This window comes from Vidua chalybeata, chromosome 3 (genome assembly GCF_026979565.1).
Source record: "Vidua chalybeata isolate OUT-0048 chromosome 3, bVidCha1 merged haplotype, whole genome shotgun sequence".
NCBI classification, from domain to species: Eukaryota; Metazoa; Chordata; class Aves; order Passeriformes; family Viduidae; genus Vidua; species Vidua chalybeata.
The window spans coordinates 35,081,614-35,105,712 of NC_071532.1; the positions used below are offsets into that span (position 1 = coordinate 35,081,614).

The window sequence follows — 24,099 nt, forward strand, 5'->3', positions numbered from 1 at the left end:
ACACAAAAACCACTGTACTGGTTTGAGTTGGAAGCACCACAAGGAAGTTTTATCACACATAATTTTCCTTTTTGGAATTGTCTATTGATTTTTTTTTTCAGACCCACACATTTAAAACTCACAGCTAAATTTGTCGTCACAGTGTCTTTTCAACTGAGCTACAAATGCCTTCTATTTGTATCTATACCTTCTATCTATACCTATTCTATTTGCTAGGTTAAGCTTCAGAGACCTTTAAAAGCAGACTGCTTCAATAGCTAGGTTTCCTCAAAAACATATCCTAGGGTAATAAATACCTGGAATCTCTCTTTCTAGAAACAACTGGCCATAATGACCAGGGTTTTTTTGGCATCCTCCATTTCATTTACACCTGCTCTGAGCTCCAGTGGATCCTTGGCCATTCACTGAGATGTGAGTATCCACAGTGAGATGAAAGCAATTAAACTCCATGGGCTGCACTGACAAACAGCTGACTCCCAAAGTGGCAGTGCTGGCCATAAGGGCTCCCAGACCTGCATCCCTCTTCCTTTTGGGTTTTCCCTGCGAGGATTGCTGTGACTGCAGGTGAGCGTCCTGCAGTCCCTGCCCAGGGACTCCTGCTGCCAAGGTCACCTTTGCCGAGCTCTGTTTGCATCCAGCTGACGTTGATTCATGATGCCAGATGGCAAAGGACAAAGCACAATCGCTCAACACAACGTGTGACCTACTTACACCCCCAACAATCTGCTGCCTACTTGGGAAATGTACAGAGACTTTGATTAAAATTGTAATTTTCTTTCAGAGCTGGCCCACATGTGGCAGGTACATTTTGCATCCCAGCCATATCTGCTCCAGCAGAGCAGTCGCATGATGCCTCCCACTTCCTTTGGAAACAGGGCCTGTGAATGTGTAAGTGTCACTTCCTTGCTTCCTAAAGGCATTCTCAGAAGTAATTACAACTTATTGGTATACATATGGACAGCTAATGAAGAGCCAGGCACCCTCCTGCTGGCACCACATAAAGAAATAGTGACAACAGTCACGTGTCTGCTCAGAGAAGGAGAATAGAGACACGATATAGACAAAACTCATGTAGGGTTCCCAATCAAATCCATGGAAGCTCATGGGGAAACTCTCTGCCCCTGCTCAAAGTCACAGATCTACTTACAGGATCAGCAGGACCAGAGAATTTCTGCAATAATGAACTCCAGTGTGAAGGTATGTGAGAATAATGGAAGTGACATCTGGTCATCACTGTAGGCCAGATTCCCCAAATTGCTCAGGGCTTTAGCAGTGCCATGACTGCCAGGCTGGCTCAGACCTGTGCTCTGCCTCTGCCCTTGGCTGGTACCAGGGGCTGTCCAAAGGAAAAAGAGTTCTAGAGCAGACAGATAAAACAATTCCCACCTTCGAGCACACCTTCCTGGTCCTGATCTCTCAAGCACTGGCCTAGGTCCTGCAGTTCAAGTTTTAATAAAGCTTTAGTACCTGTCAAAGTCTCAAAGAAACTTCAGTGCTGAAAACATTCAATTTCTGAAGTGGTCTCCAATCCCATTTTGAATCTCCTCAGCTTTTGACAGATTTTTCAAGGGCTTGGCACCAATAAATGAAGTGGAACTGCTAAAAGTCTCAAGTGTTCAGCAGCTCCTCTAGTAAAAGCTCACCACCAGAGAGTTCAGTGGTGTGTGAATGTGGGCACACACAACTCAGTAACTCTCCTAAATTAAAACAGAATGCTTCAGGCCATGAGAACACAGAACCCAAAAAGCCTGCAGAGAAACAAGTCTGACATTATATTTTACACTGAGGACGAGGTGACAGATCCTGGTTGGAAACCATCCCATCACATATTAATACTGCTTATTTGGGGAAAATGAGAAGGGAAGGACAAACACAGGGAGAAGCAGTTGTATCATAGTGTAGACACTGCTAATGAGGTGATTATAGGTGGCAGAGTAAGTGAAAATAACTGGCAGGATGTTGCCTAAAATAAAAATTTATCAGCAAACCAAATATTTTATTACTGAATAAAGATTTGCAGGGCTACAATCAGGATATATCATTACATTATCTGTGGGCCACATGTGGCGTTATCTTCAGCAAGAAGTTCCCAGGACTGGGAAGATGACTAGGAAGGATATTCTAGTTGTGGATGGAAGAGACAACAGAAATATTTTATAATCAAAACAATCAAACAGAAAAAAGAAGCTCATGAGTTTGTATCTCTTTTATGCCTTATAGAAAAGATCTACATGGGAAAGCAGTATGTCCTGAAGTTCTGTTTCTTTGCCATAAATTCAGTTTGGAGAGAGAAAATAATCCAAAGGAAGTAGCAAAAAACAGAGTTTATGTCATTACTGAGGAAAGCACAACAGTTCTGGAAAAAATAACAAGCACCACTTTTTAAAAAGAAAAATCAGAGAAATATCTTCCTTTTAGATCAAAGGAAGCTCAAACATAGATTATAAGCCAAGCCTTTATGCATAAATTGGAGCTTTTACTATCCATAGAACAATAACTTGCATTAAGTATTTGTGTAAAGTTTAATATAATATTAAGAGTACTGTGTCAAGTAGCTTTGTCCTGAGCAGTACATCGGCCTCAGACTCTGGGAAAAGCTGATCCTCATGGCACAAGTGGAAACTGTCACTGTGTCCATCCGGAGGACCTGATTCCACAGCTCCTGTTCCACATCTCCCTTTTTGTACAGACCATCTTCACTTGCAGGCACCAGTCCAGAGCCCAGTTTGGCCAGCGACCCTGTTACACATTTCAGGTCCCTTTTGCCCTCACCCCACAGTGAAGCTCCCCCAGCTTTGCAGAGACAGAGCCTGCCCAAAGCAGCAGAGACAACCTGACCTTCATGCAGGAACAGTGCTATTGCTGGGACACATAACATTTTACTGCATTAAAACTCCCAGTGCCTTGAGCCCATGGGGACTGAGCAGTGGCCTCACAAACAGAACCCAGCCCTGAGTGAATCAAAGAGGCACTCCTGGGCTGCTCAGCAGAGAACACCCCCTCCTCTGCTGGGTCTGATTGCTTTTGGACTTGAAAGTCTGTGCAGGGGGCAAAGTGTCTGCTTCATTTGCTGTTGTATGGAAAGGGGCCAAGGCGTCTGTGACACTGTGCTGTTCTGGGAAACTGTTTGTTCTGCAGTTTATAAGCAAGATGCCACAAAAAACAAACTTAAGTGAAGAGCGTCTCCTTAAACGAGAACAAAGTAAACAGATGCTTCATAAGAAGTTACATCCCCTGATCCTTCTGCTGTCAAATCTACCATTTTGGGTGTTTTTTTTTCCCTCTTTGGTTCAACTTAAAAATTAATCATCTTTCAATCTTTCATAGAAAACACAGGTTGCTACTGTTATGTTAACAATACTTTGAAGAAAAAGTTCCTTTTGGGGGCAAGTCTGTCTTCCAAAGGAAAGAGAGAAATTTAGTAAAACTCATCCTTGCTTGCTCTTTAGATCCTTCCAACAGGAGTCTGCAACTGCTTATCCTGCACTGAACAATCACAAAAAGGGATTTTGTGGAAAAAAAAAATCTCTTAAATAGTATGGAACTGGGGTAAACTAAGAACAGCAATACAGTTGAAGAGTTTTGTTTCGGTTAGTGTGCTGGTTTGTGTTTTTGGAAGAGTTAGATGGATAATATTCAGGATAGCTCTTTATTTAAGGAAGGGAGCACACACCATAAATTAGAAAGTATAAACATTTAAAGATTTGCTGAAAGTGTACACAAGCAACCTATTATGGCTGAACTGCTTTTTCTAGGCAATAGCTACAATATATGTCCTTAAAAGTGATGCCTTGGTATAACACTGAGCAAAGGCCAAGAGAATCTCTGTTTCCAAAATGGCACAATGGGGAATTCTTTATTTTAAAGTGCCCCATGGAATGGCTAAATTAAGTCATAGGGGCAAAACAAATTTATGGTATACAAAACGTTTGCTTGGCCACGCAGTCCATGGCACCACCCTGTTAATCATCCTGAAGACAAACAGCTCTTCCCAGATCCCTGACTCCAGTGACAACTCCTCCAGAGCTGTCATGCCTGATGCCAGCTCTGCTCAGAACTGCTCCCTTGACCACAAGTTTGGGTGTGCTTTTAGGGCTGTAATGAAGAGTAAGCCAAAAGGGAAAAAAAAGCATGCCCAAAGTCCCACAGCCAAGTAGCAGGAATTTCAAAGAGTTCCAATTTGGAAATGACTGAGAACAAGGACACAATCAAACCCAGTGTCTGGGAGCATGTGCCTGGAGAAAGCAGAGTTTAGTGAGTCTGCAAAAAATCCTTAAAACCACAGGCACATGCTCCCAGGATAAAGGCAAGTGGGGAAGATCAACAGGAGGAGATTTTTCCTCTCTCTGTAATAAAAGACATGACCTGTCTACCATGTGATTTTTTCAAGTCATAAGCACTGCTTTAAGATTCCTCTGGCTTTGTCCCTCTGCTGTTCCCAGGGGACTGACAGCACTGTGACCGTGTCCCTGCACGCACCGGTGCCAGGCAGGTTCCACCCCTAATCACAAAACACTTCCCTGCCCTCTCACACCTTGTCATTTCCCATCAGCTGGGAGCTGGGGTGATGGCTCAGCCTGCTCAGGGAAGCAGGGAATGTTTCTCTTCACAAGCCAAGGAGAACAGCCTTGATCGGGATCTTTGCAGAGCCGGGTGCACACCAGGGCACTGCCAGAGCTGTCAAATGTACCAGCCAGGCTGCAGCACAGCTCTTGCCACGGATGCACCTGCAGTGCTGCTTGCAAACTGCAGCTCTGACCTCTGAGGATCAGGTTTCCATGTGCCGTTTTACACTTCCACATCCTAGCCTTGCTTTTTGCTTTGCTGATAAAGCAATGCTGCCCATTTTTCCATGGATTAGCAGTAAAGGCAGTTGACACTTTCCTGAGTTTCTTTTCTTTTTTGGGGAGTAAAAGCTCCTTCAAACAGTTTATAGGTGAAGCAGACAATGAGCATCAGAAACTTAATTTTGCTCATACAGCATTAAAAAGCAAAAGTTGAATTTATACCTAGCTTTAGCTCGTTTTCACGGGCAAAATCACAGATGAAATACAACCTGTCTTTCTTCTTGACAATACAACTGACCTCTCCCTATCTTACTCTTCAAATTTTAATAGATTTAAAATCTTAGTAGGGATAACTGACTGATCAAAACACGGAGCTGCTCCATGCTAAAGGAATGCAACAGAAATGGCCATCAGCAAAGCTCAGATGAGAACAAATAAAACATTTCTGTAGTACAAACCTCTGTCTGTGAGGAACGACCTCAATACATGCAAGAGTCTTTTGTGCAAATTCTCACAGTAATTCTTATAAAATAAAATAATTTAATCTGAGCACTTGCAAGGTAAAATTCATTTCTTGTCTCTGCAGATGAGTGGTTACTGGAATGTCAATTCTCAGTCTTTACAAGAGGGTTGGCTTTAACTTAACACCACAATTACAGTCTGAATTTCTCTTTTAAAATTTTAGTTTCTCCAAAAGCTAAAATTCCTGAATTGATGAAATGCAAATGGAGAACATTTAGTCTTAACTTTAACAATTTTCCTTGTTTTTTGTTATTAAATATGTATATAAAGATATATGTCTATCTGTAATGAATGCAACAGTAAAAGGATTATTCCTTCTGATTTGAAGACACACAATACAACTCATAAATCTCATTTAAACTCTAGATTCACCAGTTTGGGGTAATTGAAGCTACCTTGGAACAGCCTGTACCTGCATCTTGGCACTGCTTCATATTGCCAGGCAATGGAACATCAAAATTTGCCTCCCAATTTCCATCTCCCTCCTGCATCTCTCCAAGAACTCCTCTCCTCAACACCACCTACAAACTGCCCATATCCTCATTCTCTGATGCCTACTCTACTCCCTTCCTCCTATTCTCAATGTTTCCTTTTTCCTGGGAGCTGAAGAATATTTTCTAATAGAACGAATGTAATTTTTTTTAATTAATTAAACTAATGCATTTTTTTTTCTCTTCCTTTGTTCCTTGGACAGGATTAAAACCCTGTTTGAACAAAGAGCTGTGCTTCCTGTCCACCCGTGTTAAAAGATAGGAAATTCCCTGAGGACACACACTGGGCCTCATTCACACTCCGGGGGCAGGTTCAGACTCCAAAGAGTCCTTGTACAAGACTTAGTGGGGTTTATTGAAAAACTTGAATGTACTGCAATCTAGTGGTACTATATTCATTTAGTGATACAAAAATAGCCAAGATAATTCACTTTTTTGTTGTAAAGGGCCATTTAAGAGTCTTCTTTGGCAGCTAATCTAAACCACAAGAATTATTTTCCTATAGAGATCCATTTCACAGACAAAAATTAGGTGCAGCAATTTGGAGGGTATCCAGTATTTGTTTTCACATGCACCACAAGAAAGCTTCACACCTGTAAGAAGAGTTAATCTTGATTCATCCTTTAATTCAGAAACGTAATGCCTGGCTCTTTCATTAGAGGGGTTCAGGCCAGTTCTGCTGACACCATTTAAACCCCTCACACTCAGTCTAATTTTTAATCAAAATATGTGCCATAGGTCCTACGGGAATCTCTGTGAGTTCTGTGTTGGTCTTCTTGCAGAGGAGGCACAAAAAATGGCTTATTTGAAGTGCTTCCTAGCATTTCCTTCCCTTGGAGGACTTGAGACCTGCCCAGGTTTCTTGTGGGTGTCTAAATTCAGAGCAGATGAACTTTACTCCCATTCCTGCTATTCTTCAGATCCATTATTTTATGGCCCTTTTAATTAATAAAAATTCACTTTAGGACTCATCATTTAATTCAAGTGAATGAAACAGCACAGCAATGTAGAAAGATAAAAGTGGTGGAAATGCAAAGTCTGAGGAAATGCAATTAGAGCATCCCACTTGACCAGTTCTTCAGCTGGTACTCATCACATTTGCACAAATCCACACCAACACAGGAAAAGGTGAAAAGGGTGAAATATTCCCAGGATGAAAATACTCTTGCACTGCCAGTTAGCAGCAGCATTAAACTTTAACAAATGAGCTGCAGAACACTCTACACTTCCATGCAATTGTGAGACTGAGACTCAAAAACCCCACAAGGCAGAGAAATATTATCTTTATAGCAAAACTCAGTCTGTTTCTGATGTTGCAACAGATTTTTTTTCAAGAAAGGGAGCTAGAGGAATACCTGGCACAGAAAACCACGTTAAGTAACAGCAATTTTCTTCAAAGACTCTGATGATGTCTATCAGTGTCCCAAGAATGCCACCAAAAATAAAATTAAAAAAAAAAAAAAAGAAAAAGAAAAAAAAGAAAAAAAAAAAGAAAAAGAGAATGGCATGATTTCAGCCACTAACTAAAATGAAATAAAACCTTCCAGAAGTGTAGAATGGGATGATTACAGCCCACAGTTTTCTACTGTTTATGACACCAGATGAATTTGAAATTATAAAAAGGGTAAATATTCAACATCCAGAAAGCTATATGGGATAACACCAGATGGAGAATCTGGATGTCATTATGGGTAACATTTGCAAAAGGGCATAACTCACTGAAGTACTTCAGAAATGGTGACTGAGTTTAGAATTTTACCTTTCTCTGTTTAGGAACTCTACAGGTCTCATTGCTATGATGGATTCATTAGGAAAACAAAGCACTTCTGACCACAAAATGATCTACATGGTGAACTACGCACCATATTCTTTAGTTAATGGTGTTAGAAATCAAATTTTCAACCTGAATAAGCCCAAATACCCAATTATTCTAAAAGACTGATTTGATGTGTTGCATGTTTTTAAAGCACAGTAGCCAAAACCAACAAATATGAAAGTTCAGTATATTAAAAAGATAGATACAAGCTTGAAAGTTATTGGACTTAATCAGTGATTTATAATAATGAAAACTTCCATCTCCAAATATTAATAATAATAAAAAATTAACAACCCCCCATCAAATAGTCTAGGTAAAAATAGAAAAACCAGGAGAGCTTGTTGCCATTTATGAGCAGTTTATCTGCTCTCCTTGTTCCAGCAGCTTTTCACCATTCACATTGCTTGTGCTGTGGCACCTCCCTGGCTGTTATTAGAGAAATCCCTGTGGCCTGTTCTGATGTCCCTGCATGGCAGGAAGCACCAGCTGCAGGGGTCAAGAACACCCCGAAAATGATTGAAACTTTTCTGCTGTGAAATTGTTGACAGAGGCAAAACCGAACCACTCCATGGGCCTGTAACAACTGAGAGTGTTTCAACAGCACTTCACCTCGAGCTGCCAAGAGAGCTTGGCAGTGAAAAAGTACAAATTGGGGAAGTACGAGGAAGAAGTGGAAACTGGGAAAGCCTGACTGCTGGCAGCTCAGAGGGGAAACTACTTCCTCTGATGGGCTGAGATCCAGGGAAGGCTCAGGCTGCTCTGAGCTCTGGGAACGAGGCACAGCAGCTTCGCTGGGGCCGTCCGCTGTCTGAGTGAGTGTCCCAAGGAAGCCAGGGACAGAAAATCCTTCAGGAAAATGCACTGCAAAAGAAATGTCTGCAGAGCAGGTAAAGGACAGAGGGAACCACCACCTTCTGTCTCAGTGGTGAGCCCCAGAAAGGGCTGCTTTCTATTCAGGCCACCAGCTGATCCCAAACATTAATACTGCAATGTGCAATGAATTGCCAAGGATCAATGCCATAACTGAAGTGAACTCCACAGAAATAATCCCTCAATGTCACTCCCAGGGAAATGAATCCTAAGTTTTTGTGGATGGAAAACAGAAACTGAAACCCAGCAACAAGTAAGCAATTTCAGTGGAATTAAGGAGTCACAGGGAGGTCAAGGGCAACATTTTGGTGTGAATTCCAACATTGTATTCTGCATCAAAGATGGAAGTGCAACACCCAGGGTAAAAAAGAAAGAGGGGAGACATGATTCAGTTGTGGGTTAAAAGTTGGCTAAGAGGCAGCTAAAAGAGGCACTTAAAAGATAGGTTAGAAATGCTGTTTCTTCACCAATTAACAGGTCAGGAGACCAAACCCCAAAATTCTGTATCCACTTGCATATCTGAACCAGAAGCTGCTGAGTGTTGAAAACATTTCTAAAAACCCTTATTTGAAATGAGTGAGAAACAGATCCTTGTAGGTGCTGCCGGACATCGCTGCCTTTCCTCCTGAGCTGGATGGGAAGCTGACAGGATGCTGGGGAGGCTCTCCTGAGAGCTGGTGTCTCAGGAGCCTCCCTCGGGGTAACTAATGAACTAGGGCTGCACAGGAGTCAGGAAAATTCTGGTTTGAGGATGAAGGACTTGAGTGTGAGTGACAGGAAGAGCAGCAAAAGCTGCAAATAGGACTGAGAGGGCCAGCTGAGAAATACGGTGGAATCCTGTCTCTGCTGAGAGGGAGACTGGAGAACTCTTGTTAAATAAGAGAAATTTGTGGTTCACATACTACAACAAGAGTGTGTTGCACAGAGTATGGGATAGCAGAGATCATCTTATCCAAATACTTGCTCAGGAAAATGTAAATCTAGTAAGGCAAAAGATGAAGTGGGATCAGTTACTGCTCTGAAGGCTTTCACAGAAAACGTAGGCCAAGCTGTGACTCTCCCCATGACATGAATAATACACTTCTGATTTTCCCTGCTGTGTTATTAATATTGCATCTTGTCACAGGCCTGTGCACCAGACAATAACTGCCCAGCTCTCAGAGGGAGAAACAGGAGCCTTGACCTGAAAAGCCACTACAAAAGTTACTGGAGAGCACAGCTTTTGGTGGAAAACAATCAGCAAGTCAGGACAGAAAGGACATTCCTAAGTGCCCTCTGCTCAGTGAGTGACATCATCTGCAAGCGAGGCAGACAATGAACTCAACAAACCAAACTAAACAATACAAAATGTATTTTCTCACAATATGTTACCAGCTCCAAATGAGACATTTTTTCTGAGCTAAAAAGTCACATTATTTTTTTATGATGCAACAAACAGCGAGTGAATCTGACTGAAATGGGTGAGGGAAGGGTGACTGGGGGAGCACTGACACAGCAGCATTGCAGTCAAGGTGATCATTACAAAGTGTTTGTACTCCCTGTGTAAAGAAGACAAAAATGTTGGGATGATGCCCTTCAGCAAAAGATAAAGATCAAAGGAAAACCCAGGAGTTCGAATCACTGGAGGGTGTTGATCAGTCCCTAAATGTACTTACACAACTCCACAGCTGAGCAAGGGATGGTGGATACAGAGTAATTACTCAGTTTGGGCAATAAGGAGTCAGTTCATCTTGTCTGCAGGAGCAGGAATTGCCTACCAGGATACACCAGAATACAGCAGAATACTCAGTGCAGGAACAGAAAATGTGTTTCATTACTGCATCAACACAATAAAGAGTGTGGGACTGTGCAACTATCACTGTTAATCTCAACCTGGGTACAAGAAGCTCTCAGTGATGGAGCTTTCCCTATCCACCACACCAGGTGGGGAGGCAAAGGCATCTAGATAATCCCAGGAAGGAGGAATGCTGGAATAATAATCATGAAGAAAAATTAAAAATGTAATTTCCAGTCAGAAAAATGGAAGAGGAAAGTGATGGGAAGAAAGGGAACATTTGTTTTCAAGCCATCAAACTAGGCTTTCACAATGAACAGGAGGGAAAAAACAAACAGTGTTGGGCAGAATGGTTTATGCAGCTCTAGAGGTGAGGGTTCTATGAAGAGGAGAGATTCTGTGCATTAATTGGGAAGCCACAGACATAATGAATGCAGGATGACATTTTGATGCTTTACTTGTCTTCTCCCCTGCCAATCCATCTCTCTGCTTTGCAATCTGTCACTCCTGATGATGTGTTAATCTCTGGGCTGAGGAGATAAATCTGTTTGGGCTCTTTCTGAGAAGCAGGTACCTGTTAAGCACTGCAAAGAGCCTCTCCTAGGAGGGAAGAGCCACTGCAGTTTGCCGAGAAGAGAATTTATCTAGCAGATAATTCTCAGTGAAACCCTCCATGACTTCCTCCTATATTTACTGTCTAATTTGCATTTATATACCCTTTATTATCTGAACACCTCAAAATCTCCCATGTGCTTAACATAACAAATCCCTAATATAATTCAAGGAGCAGTAGAGCACTTCCATCAGAGCTAAGCAGAGATGATGGAATTCCTGTTACTGGAGCTGGAAGGTTGGTACATAGATACTCTGTGTTTTCTACAGGGTGAAAGGAAGGGGATGAGCCCATGAATCACTGATCAGCTGCTACCCCAGACATGCTACAGCACAGCCCTTCCTGAGCTCTGAAAAGCATGTTCAGTGCTTTGTGCTGCCTTCTCTTGACCAAACCTTTCATTCCCATCAGTTGCCTGACATCCCTTTTCTTGGTGCCATTTTGCTGTGTTCACAGCCAAGGAAGGCTCCCAAAGGGCAGGCAAAATTTTTCCCCATTTATTGTCCTTCCAGAAGAGAAGCAGAATATTAAGCAGGCAATTTTAAAGGACAGGGGGGAAAAAGAAAGAAAGTAAAAAAAAAAAAAAAAAGTTTGAATTGTACAGTAATTAACATGGTTATCATGCCAGTTTGAAAATCACTAACAGAATTTTATGATAGTGAATTTTCCATTCTTCAAGGCTATGAATAACTGTAATTTAACAGATGCATCCAAAATGTACATGCATCAAACTAAATCTCTAAAACTACAGCATATGCATGTTCTTAATATAGCTAGTGAGCATGTGTGCATATGCACACATAGTCAAATATTTACTATGACATATAGAAAACCACATTTATTCATCAATGCAAGCAAATGGATTATATCTACTCCATTTCCTTATACTGTGATTAAAATTCATGCTGGCCAGCTTAGTGAGGTTACAGGTAACAGCTTGGCTCCTAAGTATTGCTCCATTTATGAGTCTTCAGATGTCAGAAGACAATTTTATCTGCCCTGTGGGGACCAGTGTCTTGGATCACAAACCTGTGGGCCAGTTCAGCACCTTTAAAGATGTAATTCTCAGTGTACCTGGCTATCAGATGCACTGCAAAACAGTGCTGTTGTGATGTGCTTTAGGGTATCTGCACATTCCCACATACATTTTGTCTGTTCTATAATGTGAACTTACAGAGCACATTTTGCAAGAGAAAAAGAAAGTGGGTGATGTTATGGCATCACAGAAATCAGCTTTCCTCGTTTCATCTCATCCTAATTGAGGGCTGTTTCTGTTGCCAAGTGAGGTCTGGGCTTCCTTGATGTATAAATCAAGAGTGTTTGTTACACTAAAACTGGCATGTAATTGCTTGTCAGCAGTCACCTTGCTTTAAGAAATGTGAAAGAAATCAAAGGAAATGTAGAATATTACTGGAAACTGTCTTTGACAATGAATAGGGCTGTAAACAGCTGATCAGGTCTGAAAGGGAAATAGGTAGTGAAGGGTTTTGGAAGAAATATGTTAAGATTTAGGCATGCTGAAAATATAAGCTAAAAAGGTTTGTATTCAATGGAATTCAATCTTTAATCCCTAAACTCTGTGTGTGTTTGGCCCTCTCACAACCAAAGCACAGCAGAGGGGAGCCTTTTCCCAGTGCTCCTGTGCCCAGGATGCTCAGCCTGGGCTCTGCCCAACGAAGCTCAGCCTCCTCCTGTGCAGTGGGAAGGTGGCCCAGTCTCTCTGAAATGAGCTGATCTGCACCAGGTAGCTCCTGGCTCCAGAACTGGAGCTGCTCCACGTCGGGAGTGTTTTCCACACATCTCTGTAACCTGTGCATCACCTCTCCCAGCTGATGGGAGTTTTGGGAAGGCATCCCGCATTCCCAGCTGAGCTCACAAACATGCAGAGCACATCATGGCAGCTCTTTAACACCTCTCCCCTTCAGGCTGCTCCTTCAAACATGCTGCTTCATCTAAAAGAGACGCCCTTCCCACAGGTACTTGTAGGTACTCCTTGAAATTTAATAGCAGCAAGTGATGGCAAAGAGGAAGGAGTATAAGAAGTGTAAGTAAATAAGAGCTATAGAAAGAGCATGAGAAAGAAACCACATACTGTGAAAAGGAGCTTGATGAAAGGTGGAGAAGGACAAGTAGGAGAGCAGGTGAAATGGGGGAAAGTGGGGATATAGAAAAAAGAGAAATAAAAAAGGCTGTGAGTCCTCCTTCTATTATCACCAGGGTAATATTATGCCTGATAATTTCCTTTAGTGAATGCCTTCATTTCTATAAACCACGGGCCAGACTGGAGAGATAGGAAGTTGATAGAATGAACCAAAGCTGAGATTTCCTGCCCCATACTCAGCAGGTTTAAAAAGAAGGATTTTTCTATCACAAGAACATCAAAACTGCTTTTTCTTTCTTTTTTTTTTTCTTTTTTTTTTTTTTAGGGAGTAATGGAAAAAGAACAAAAATCATGAACTTTCACCACCCTCAAGAATGGAAAACTCAATGTTACAAAACTGGGTTCCAATGTTAAAAGATAATGTTAAAAAGTTTAAATTTTGCCTTGACCATCCTAGAGCCAGGCTCTGTATCAAACCACATCTGGATTAGTCCAACCCTTCCCTGGCACATCTATTTATGCCACACAAAGCCTACAGATCTCTGTGACTACACAAATAATTTTCAGGTACAGAGCTGCAGTTCAGCTGCTTAGTCACACTCCACATTCTTTTGGCAAAACCTCCTTCCACACAAGGGCTGAATAATGGGAATTTACTGAGTCACTCCAGTGCAACCTATGGACTGTCATCACCCACAGCTCCTGGATTATGCAACTGCAGCAACCCTGTGGAACTCCTCTGCTGGAAAACGCTGATTTGTTGTAAGTGAGTCACAGGACATGTTCAATGAAAAGTAATCTTTCCAGGGAGAAGATCTTTCCCAGATATTCTGCTACTGACTCAGAGGGCTGCCAGACCCTTGAAAGCTCCCCCATGCAGCACTGGAAACAATGTGGGAATGGGGCTGGAAGGTTTCCCTGCCACTTTCTCTCCCTTCTGGATGTGCAGGGCTTTCATCTCCTACCAAGCTCAGTATTCTCAACCTCCTGGGGAAGAGATTGCATCTCGAAACAACAGCATTTCCTTCTGATTTTTGTTGTTTCTAGAAAGAAAAGTCCTTCCCCGAGACAGGTCACACATGACTTTTAATACACTCTTTAAATCAGGTATAGTTTTGAAACTCTAACACTAGCTTTGTTATTTCTGTTACCCTTCCTAACAGTATATTTCTCATCCTCAAAAGTCTCTGTAAGATGAAACCATCACCCACCTTGTCATGACTGTACAGTTAAAGCAGCTTGCAGCAGTCCCTCCTGTGCAGACACCCAGCATTGTTTCCATCAGTGCCTCTGCTTTGCAGGGTGATTCTGCACAAAAACATTGTCACTCTCCTGACTAATGACTTGCATACACAAAGCCCTTCATACACTACAAACTTTGCAGGACCACTGATTTTATTCCTCTGTTCATTAAAGAACATATTTTCCCCCCATTTCATGCATTTTAAAGCATCTCTCTAATGAGTTCACATACTAGGCATTAATATTTCTTTCAACACTTTTCCATTAGCTGTGTCAAACTGAATCTCATGTCATTTGTCATGCTGCACTGAGGGGCTGATAATTAAGAAATACATTGCTGCTGTTGCTGTAGTGATGGGCACAGGAGTATTTGGTTGTGCCTCTGTGGTGTTTGTGGCTCGACCTGGGAGCCATGAGTGAGTGCAGGGTGCTATGTGTGCACTGTGAGATGTCTGTGTGTGCTGCCATGCATTCCAAATGCTCTGTCTGTGCACACCCCATGCATAATTCAGCCTGTGTTTCATCATGCATTTTCCTGGAGTGCCAGCCCAGCTCGTGAAGAGGGGAAGGGGAGTCAACAGCTTGTGGTGCCCTGTTGCTCCCTGAGATTTAGCATGCAAAGCACTTGCCTTTGCAGAATCACAAACGTTTCCACAGCACAGACCTCTCTGGGCAGGTTTAAATATTGCACAGCCTAAGCCAAACATCCTGACACAAAACCTTTGCAGTCCCTGGCTTCTTCAATTTTTTAGCATGGCTTTTGGTTGTTTTCTCCTCAGAGACCACAAGGTTAACACAACAGTTAGCTCTATGCTCTCTCCTCTCACAGGCAGTTCTACCTGGCTGGCCAGCTGTCCCTGCTCTGGGAATGCTTGCCATGGAAAGCAATAAATGTGGAAGCACAGGGAGTGCAGGAGGGGCTCACAGTGGGGCAGGGACTGGGGAACAGCCCTGACCCCAACACAGGAGCTCTGGGGATGGGCAGGGAATGGGGAAGTGTTTGAGAGGCCACAGAGAACAGGTAAGGGCCTTGCAGTGTTCCACTGCTCACTCCAGGGTGGCATTTCCTTGTCATCCTTAACCACCCACAGTGCCTAGAGGAGCATCTTCTGCAGAGAAAACATTCCCTCCCTAGAATGTCATCATCCTAAATGTGACCTTGCAGAAAGAAGCTACCTATTAATTTTTTCACACCCTTTCCCCAGTTTTATCTTCAGTCTATGGAGAAACACACTGCACTCTTCTCTGCATAGGAAGCTCACTTGTTTTCAGAGGGATCAGCTATTCACAAATGTTAAAATTAGAAGCTAGGTTTGCTTATGGAAATTATATTTGCTCAGAGAAGCCGTGGCTGCCCCATCCCTGGAGGTGTCCAAGGCCAGGCTGGATGGAGCTCTGAGCAACCTGGGATAGGGGAAGGTGTCCCTGCCCATGGCAGAAGGTTGGAACGAGATAGTCTTTAAGGAACCTTCCAACCCAAACCATCTATGACTCTGTGTTACAAAGGAAAAAAATGGTAATTTTTGCTTTTTGGTGTTTACTACACAGCTGATAATTTTAATAACAATTCAGTACTTCCCTTTTCTCCCTTTGATTGATCTGCTTTCTGACTTAAATTAAGAATTAGAGGAGCAGCTCAGTCAAATCTGTTACCCAACAAATGAAGCAATTCTCTTGCTTTTAACAAGTGGGTGTGTCTGCACGTGGGGCTGTTCTGGTTGCTGGTGGCTCCCCCAGCTCCAAGCAAACAGGGTCTGTTTCCTCAGGCCTGATGGATCCTGGCAGCACTGGGCCACCACAAGCTGGGAACACTCCTTTTTTATCTGCATAATGGTAAATAATGACCCCTCTATTGCTCACTGGTCACACACAGCTGGGCTTATCTGTGCTGCCATCCAGCACGAGGGGTAGTGAGGATTCCATCTCTTCTGCATCAGGAAGGCCAATTAACCAACTAATCAGAGTGGGCTGGGACATGAGAAATACCCTTACCTGAGACAGTTAGAATACAGAACAGATTCACTTCACAAATCAGGAAAAAACCCAAATCAGTGAAGTTTCTTTTTGTGCCTTTAAAAAAACATAATTTTTTGTGAGCTCTTTTGTCCATAGAGAGTAGCTGGATTCTAAAATCACTATTCTTAAAAAAAACCAATACCACCATCCTCTTCACAGTTCTAATTTATTAGCATGTTATCCAGGAAGATCTCAGTAAGCTTCACAAATCAGGTCTGGCTGCCACATGCCCTCCATTATGGACCTCACCAATATCTTTAAATCACCAGCGACACTGGTAACTTGATAACGTTCCTTCTGATTTACACTACTGCAAAATTGAAAAGTTTGCCCTTTCAAGTAATTTATTTCCCCTTTTATTGCAGCTCCAGAGCCAACCCAAGATTTTCTCTGGCTTCCAGTAGAATGACCCATGTGTGAAAAATATCTACCTCACTCTGTCAATAAACTCCAATTTAAATTTATCATATTTTTCCATGTGTCCCATTCATCAAAGTATTTTTTTACATTTACATTCTTCCTACAAAGAATTTGTGACATTTTTATTTAAAAGAAAGTGATATCAGAATTCAATAAAAAATTTAAAAAGCATTTTGCATATTCACACTGGAAATGTGATGCTGTTGATTTAAAATGAATGTTTCCAAGGATGTGTAACAGTTACACCGAAGACATTCAATTAACACAATAAATATCACCTCAAATTGTTACATGTATCTTTTGTGACCTGATACCCATTTCTCACACTGCAATATTTATTCTGCTGGGAAAAAAAAAATAAACAACCCTTTAAAATGTGGATTTGTTAAGGAAAATGTAAACAAGCAAGGCCCAAACTGACAATGATCCTTTGAGCATCCTGTTACTGGACTGAATTCTTTTGATCTCAGACCTGGGACGTGTCAGTCGCTTCAGAGAACTTAAGGAAGTTCTATTGGTATAAAACTGGCATAGGATAAAGGCCAGCCTGTTTATTTTTAACGAGCGAAATTAGATTATTTACTACTCAGTTCATGGGCTGAAAGTGCATTCTGCAGTATTTATCCATTGGGAGAAAGAGAAAAAAAGGGACCACCCTAACTTCCCCAAAATAATACTCTGCAGTTGGGGACAGCTTAGCAACTGCATCAACACCAGATTTAAATCCCACCAGGGTTTGGCTGTTCAAAGTTTGGGCTGACTGTCACTTGGGGCTGGATGCTGAGAGGTGCTGAGCAAAGAGCCAGATCCTGCAGGGAATGGGCCATGAGTACTGCATCCCAAAATTTAATCACAAGCTCCCATCAGAAGTGGGAAGAGACCAAATCAAGTCATGGGAAGATTTGTAAATCACACTCTGTATTTTTTTTTCTTTTAAATATTCCTTTAAAATGTTTCTTGGTCAGTGAGGCTATGAAAATTCCATTCATTTCTCCGTGCTGTCACCCACTTAATGGGGTAAAGAAACATTTTATTATTCTCCTCTGATAAGTACACAAGCACCAAAGCCCAGAGCTGAACAGTGAAACAAACAGTAAATTATTTCAATCCTCTTAATACCCTGCTCTTTTGGCAGATAATGCCATAAGTCATTTTAGCTTAGCAGCCACAGATTGAAGACAGATTTCTTTTTAAACTTTGGAAATGTTAAAATTGAATGAACTAACAAAAAATTTTTACCCAAACAGGGAAAAATAAAATAAGAACTTTTCAAATATTATACTGTTTATCAGATCATTTTTATGTTTTTTTTTTTAACCATGAATCTGAATACTAATTTTTTTGGAGGACATCTTTCTCCTGTCCAATCCAAAGCCAGGCAAGTCCCATGAATCCCAGTAAACTGAAATAACCTTTTCCTCCAAACTCTTTCCCCAAAATTCTTGGACGGTTGCCTGTGGTTGAACTGGAATTCATCTGGAAGTGTTTGAATTAAGCACAGCTTGCCCAAAAGCCAGCTTGGCTTCCTGCAGAGGTGTCAAGGATAAAAAGGGCATTGTGGCGGCCAGAGCATTGTTGTTGGGAGTTCACAGGGAGCTGAAGTGACACTGGAATACTCATCAAAGTTCCTCAGGGCTGCTCCCTTCCACATGAGCAGAGAGTGGCTCTGAGGGCAGCTGAAATACCTTCTAGAAGTGCTGCAGGACACATTTGCTGTTTGGCCCTCTTACAGAGAACAGCTTCACTTAACAGCATCACCTGCACCAGCTGACCACAGAGTTTCACCCAAAGCACCAAAGCTGCAGCCCTGGAGGTATGAGAGGCTCTACTGCTGTAAAGGATCAGCACCTTGTTAAATTGGCTCTGCAACGTGAATATGTATCATTCTGTGCCTCCATGAATTTTTCAGGTACACTGTTAATATTAATTTTTGATTGGATGTGGAAGTGTCAACTCCCAATTAATAACATGTGCCAAAATGGGAGATAATAAATGTAGGAAAGCGACTTAGTATACATAAGGTGCTTGTATTTTCCATTTACAAGAACACATTTATAATTTTAAAAAATTGTTTTCATTACACTTTTTGAGGAGGACAAGGAATTTCATACCTTAATGCTGTATATTCTCTTAATTCACTGGAAAGACCACAGAGATACAATGCTTAGAACAAAGTGTGCCCAGCTCCTGGTGCCTCTGTAGGTCTGTTGGACCCCTTCCCACAAAGCTCCACCCTGACTTGTGCCATTTTCCACACCCCTCCAGGAGCCCAGACCACCTGGCAGGCCTTGGCTACCCTGGGGCTGTGCAGAGCAGAGCAGCTGTGGGCAGAAACATGGGCTGCAAGCTGAGGGACCACGTGAGTTACACCTTCTTGACAGCTGGGCCTGCAAGAACACAGTCCGGGGGAGCCAGAAGAATCCTACAGGAGCTGAATGCAAGAGCTCAGGAGTGTCAGTGTTACCCTGAGATCTAAGTGTGGCTCTGACCTACGAGCATGGGTAACAAAAGTCCCATTGAGTCCAATTAGAGAAGGCTTGGGTCTATTTACTGTAACTGAGTCGATTCCCAGAAAAATAATTAATTCCTTGTCATGTCTCATGTGTATTGATTTTTGTAATTACAATGGAATTGGAGGCAAGGGTGCAGGGGGAAGGAAAAGCGCTTGATTTGTGTTTAATTTGATGCACAAGCTGTCAGGGATAGAGCAATTGAGGCACCATGGCCATGCCCATCCTGGGTGCTCTCAGTGCTCAGATGTCATGTGCCAGATGTACAGGATCCAAAATCACACCCTGCTCTGACATGATGCACTGCACAGAGCTGGCTGCTGCAGCAGCCTCCACAGCAGGCAGGAGAGATGTCCAGGGGGAAGAAGATAAGGACAGGACAAGCTCCATGTGTATCAGGGACTAAGAGGAGGAGACAAAGCAGTAGGATGGGAGAGAAAGAAAATACAAGTTGTTGCTGATCATAGAGCTGCCAGGAGGGAATGTAAGGAAAAACAAGGAGTCAGAAAAAAGAAAATACAATATGGCCTTGCTTGGTAATGGTGCTGGTAGGAAAAGCCAGCAGGAGGGAATCAGCTTTGTTTCCCATATGATTTCACTAAAATGGCAAGTTAGGGAGTTTTTCCCCAGAGGCAAGTCAGCATTTGGCTTCTTAACAGGTGAGACTCTCCTTTCCCAAACATGTCTGTGGGAGGAGCTGGCCTGGCTCCACACACCCAGACCTGACTATAACACCCAGTTTGTGCAGTGTCACAGGTCAGTTTGTCACAAAGATATTAACATCACCCACACAGACACAGAGCCACCTTTTGGGCTCACTAAAGCCAATGCCTGCCTTGACTCCTGCAGGACCACAAGAAGCTGTTTCCAGCCTTTTGCCTGAAAGTACCAGTTCAGGAAGTCTCCAACTCTCATAGGAGCAAAAAAGCTTTTTCTTATACAATAGCCCTGCAAATGAAAGCTGCAGAACAGTCTCACATCCAAACACTAGAAAGAAATTATATATGTGAGGGAGAGGCAGAGCTTAGGGGTATAAATCAGTCCTGAGTTAAGCACTTTCAGCTAACACTGTGCTATTTTAAACAAAACAAAAGAGCCTCCCGGGCAGGGAACTACTCTGCATCCAGTTTGTGCAGTTTCTAAAACCTGTTGCCTAAAACGACAGCACTCAAAAGCAAATTTTCTCCTGGTGCCCTACACACACCACAAGAGAGGAAGCTGCTAACTCATACTGTGAGAAAAGCCAACAAAATGGGAGAGGCTGTGGCAGCATGCTGGCAACACTTGGTGCCACAATATCCTCCCTGGCTGGGAAAGAGCTCTGAGCAGAGTCAGAGCACAACAAACTGTGAGGCACTAATAAACAACCAAACAGCATTGATGGATGACAGCAGATCTGTCTCCAGCAGAATTATTGGTGAGAATACTGAAAATTTGTTCCTTCTTAATGTATTAAACTCTTTGTTTGGGGCTGAGTTGATGCTGCCGGAAAAGCCTTTTAACACAGCCGGCAAAAATTTCAGTGGGTGTTTGAAGCAGGAGAAGCTGTGTTGTTGAAAAAGCAGCCCCCAGAAAGGCTGCAGCCTGCAGAAAACACATCAGCTCTGCTCAGCTGGGAAATCATTTGATCTATTTTATATCATCCACCCCGTCACTGAGGAGGCAAATATGGGAATGAAATATGTACACAGAGCAAAACATAAAAAGAGACTTAATAAAATGAGTAATTATGTTTTCCCTAAACCCTCTCATGCAAGCAGGAGGCAGATACCATCATCAATTCAGCACAGTGCCCATTTCAGAGTGTGAGAAAGGGAAAAGCCCTGGAGCCAGGCCCTGTGAGCACATCCCTGCCAGGAGGGATGGGCAGGGCAGGCTGGGGAGCTGCCACTGTGGCCAGAGGCAGGGGGTACAGGGAGCTGGAGCTGCTCTGTGCCAGGACCCAACCCTGGGCAGAGAGGGAACTGATGAAAGAGTCAAACGTGGCTGGCCCACCCAGCACCTTTCAAAATTCAGCTCAAGTCCTCAGTGACTAATTTCCAGTGCTTTATGCTTCTCTTCAGTATATCAATCAATTAAAAATAAAAAAATAAAGAAAAAAAAAAAAAAAGGGAAGGACACAACGAAACAGAATAATTAAGTGCCCAAGGATCCAGGAAAAGCCAGCGCTAGAAGCACTAACTGATTATTCTTCAGCAGTTTAAATTCCAGGGTTTAAATTCCAGTTCACAAGCCTGAAACTCATGATCCCACAGCACCAAACATAAAAATAGGTATACTTTTTACACCCACAAGATGCCCATAACACCAAAAAGTTCCAGCTTTTTTATAAACATGATTTTAAAAAGATGAGTAAAAAACTGGAAATGCAAATATTTTTATTTTCCCAAACCATTGTAAACTTCTAGCTATTCAGTCCTTAGCCTAACTCATTCTCTGGCTACTTCACAGAGATGACATGACAACACTGATTAACTCACAGCCAGTGCTAGAATTCAAGCTGTAACACAGGCACAGAAACATTGGGACTGTGGACACAGACAAGGAATGAGAACTGAAGCCAAGGACACATATTTGAGCAAGAGCAGAAAAAATGAAAGCAGACATGACATAGTGGGTTGTGAAGAATTGCACTTGGATATGAACCCTGCTGAAAACAAATCTCCCTCCACGTGGAAGTCTGACTGTGCCTAGGTCTTCCTACAGGAAAATCAGGTACAAGTGCAGGACTCTGAACCTTCTCCACTGAAGTTGGTGGCAAAACTGCCACCAGCTCCACTTGGAGCAAGAGTGAGCTCCCAGGCCTAAGGACCAAAACATGCATTTCAAGATGTTACATGTAGATGCAGTGCATAAAATCAAACAGAGGCAATCCAGCAAGCAATGTGGAATATAAAGCACTATTATTGTAAAAAAGCTCATTTTTTTCCCACAGAAACCCATCCTGATGGATGCCACCAGGACCTGGGGGCAGCATGCTAAGGAGATATCTCTTTTTCCTTTCAATGGGAACTGTGTTTTGCTTCTGTGCAGCTCAGGCACAGGGGAGGGAAGGGCACACTCTGCTGGTCACAGCACCTTTTACACTGACAGCTTTTGAACACCCTGGATGCCGAAATATAACCCTCATGCCATGACATCTGCATTGAGGTGGTGCCCACACCAGGCTGCTCTTGGCTCCTCTCACCCTGAGTGTCAGTGAGGGTGGCTCTGATGCTGTCACTGAGTTCTCTCATGCTTAAACATCAGCCTACCTGCTGCCAGAGCTCCTTCTCTCCTGAAGGACAATTTTAGCAGTGTAATGTATGTTCAAAAACTCTTTACCTTAGGCTTTTCATCCAGTATTTGCTGGCGAATCTCCTTGTGTTTTTCTACAAGTTTCTCCTGCCTTTTACTCTGAGCATCTTCTAGCTGTCAGAAAAGAGCAGAGATTTTTTTTTCATAGATTGCACATTCTCACTCTCCTACCTCCTCCCCAACAAACATTCAACCCATCAAAATTGAAACACTGTCATCAAAACTATGAACAATTCCAATCTAAAATTACACACCACTGCCTGAGCATCCCTGAGCACAGCTGTTCAACAGTCAGGTGTGGACATGAAACATCAGATTTCACATGTAAGATTCAGGATCAGAAATGTCTAAAGGACTTACTGCAGACTTCTGATGTTATTAAATTACAAATTTTGGGTTTCACTTAATAATGCCCCCAGAAATACAACCTACTTCATTTGCTAATTCTTTAGGCTGCTCCCTAAATCAAGGCTCTGCTAAGCAAAAATGGGCCAACCTTAGAACCTAACTATCTTTGCATTGAAATTAAGAGGACAATTCAATGTCTGCAGATGTTCCATAGTGATTTTACACCCCAAAGCACTGCAGTGCATGATTTCAGCCTGGTGTAAACCACCTGTAGCTTCAGAAAAGCTAGCAACTGTAACAGAATTCTTTAATTTGTGTTTACAGAACTCACAGAATGCTTTTTACATTTCAGTAACTATACAAATGCAATTAAAGTTAAGATATATTCTGTAATTAAATGTTCATTGACTTTCCTTATGCAACCTTTGCATTTGTGACCCAGCAAGCCCATTAAAAAAATGGGTGCATTTTCCATGGATACACACAGGATATTCAGAGATTAAATTGTATTAAAATCTTCCCTCCTCAGCACCATCCCCCAAATGCTGACTAACAATTAATGAGAAGCTGTCAGAAATCCCAGCTTTCCTTTAACCCTGCATCTACTAAAAGTCAGCAGGTGCAGAATCTTTATGCTGAAGCCTAGAACATGCAGCAGATTACAACCTAAAAGGGGAAAGGTGACGTTTCATGCCCCCAGATGCAGCAGAAGCCTGACATACCCTCTTTATATACTGCACCACCTCCTGGATGTAGGACCGGATCATTTCCGTCTTCTCCCTGAGGGAAGCATTCCAGCAGTTATTGGAGTCAGCAAGGGCACACCGATGGATTTTACCTCTCTGCAGCTCTTTGCCTAACCAAGGCCATGTTTAAGGACCTGCCTAATTAACTTTTCTGCACTCCCTGAACGTGTCCTTGTGCCAGGCTGCACCTTTATGGCACCAAGGGCTAAGAATTGCCCATGACCTGCACACCATCCCCCTGCTCCTCCCCAGCAGGCTTTTCCCACAGGATGACGCCCTGTTTTCCAGGTGCTGCTGGTGCTCCCACAGTCCCCAGTGTCCTTGGGAGCTGCAGAGCCATGAGCAGAGGCACAGTGCCACGCTGTGGCAGAGGAGCAGCCTCTGCCAGGGCAGGTACTGCTGCTGACACTGGGCACCAAGCTCCCAGGCGAGCAGGGCGGGCACAGCCTGGTCCCACACAGAGCTGGACTCAGGGCAAACTGAGCTTTATGGCATACTCAGAGAGTTATTTGGTAACCATCAGTCAAAGGCTGAACACAAGAACCC

The 24,099-nt window shown here is 42.7% G+C and overlaps 1 protein-coding gene across 5 annotated transcripts in view; it reads right to left on the bottom strand.

Annotated features, from left to right (window-relative positions):
* Positions 1–24,099, bottom strand: part of PLCB1 (phospholipase C beta 1) — a 354,862-nt gene that overhangs the window by 33,553 nt on the left and 297,210 nt on the right. For all 5 annotated transcript variants that reach the window (XM_053937775.1, XM_053937776.1, XM_053937774.1 and 2 more), the window contains 2 exons: positions 23,530–23,587; positions 22,487–22,573 (listed from right to left, as the gene is read on the bottom strand). In XM_053937775.1, coding sequence (XP_053793750.1) covers positions 22,487–22,573; positions 23,530–23,587 — 145 coding nt within the window. The remainder of the gene's footprint in view (positions 1–22,486; positions 22,574–23,529; positions 23,588–24,099) is intronic.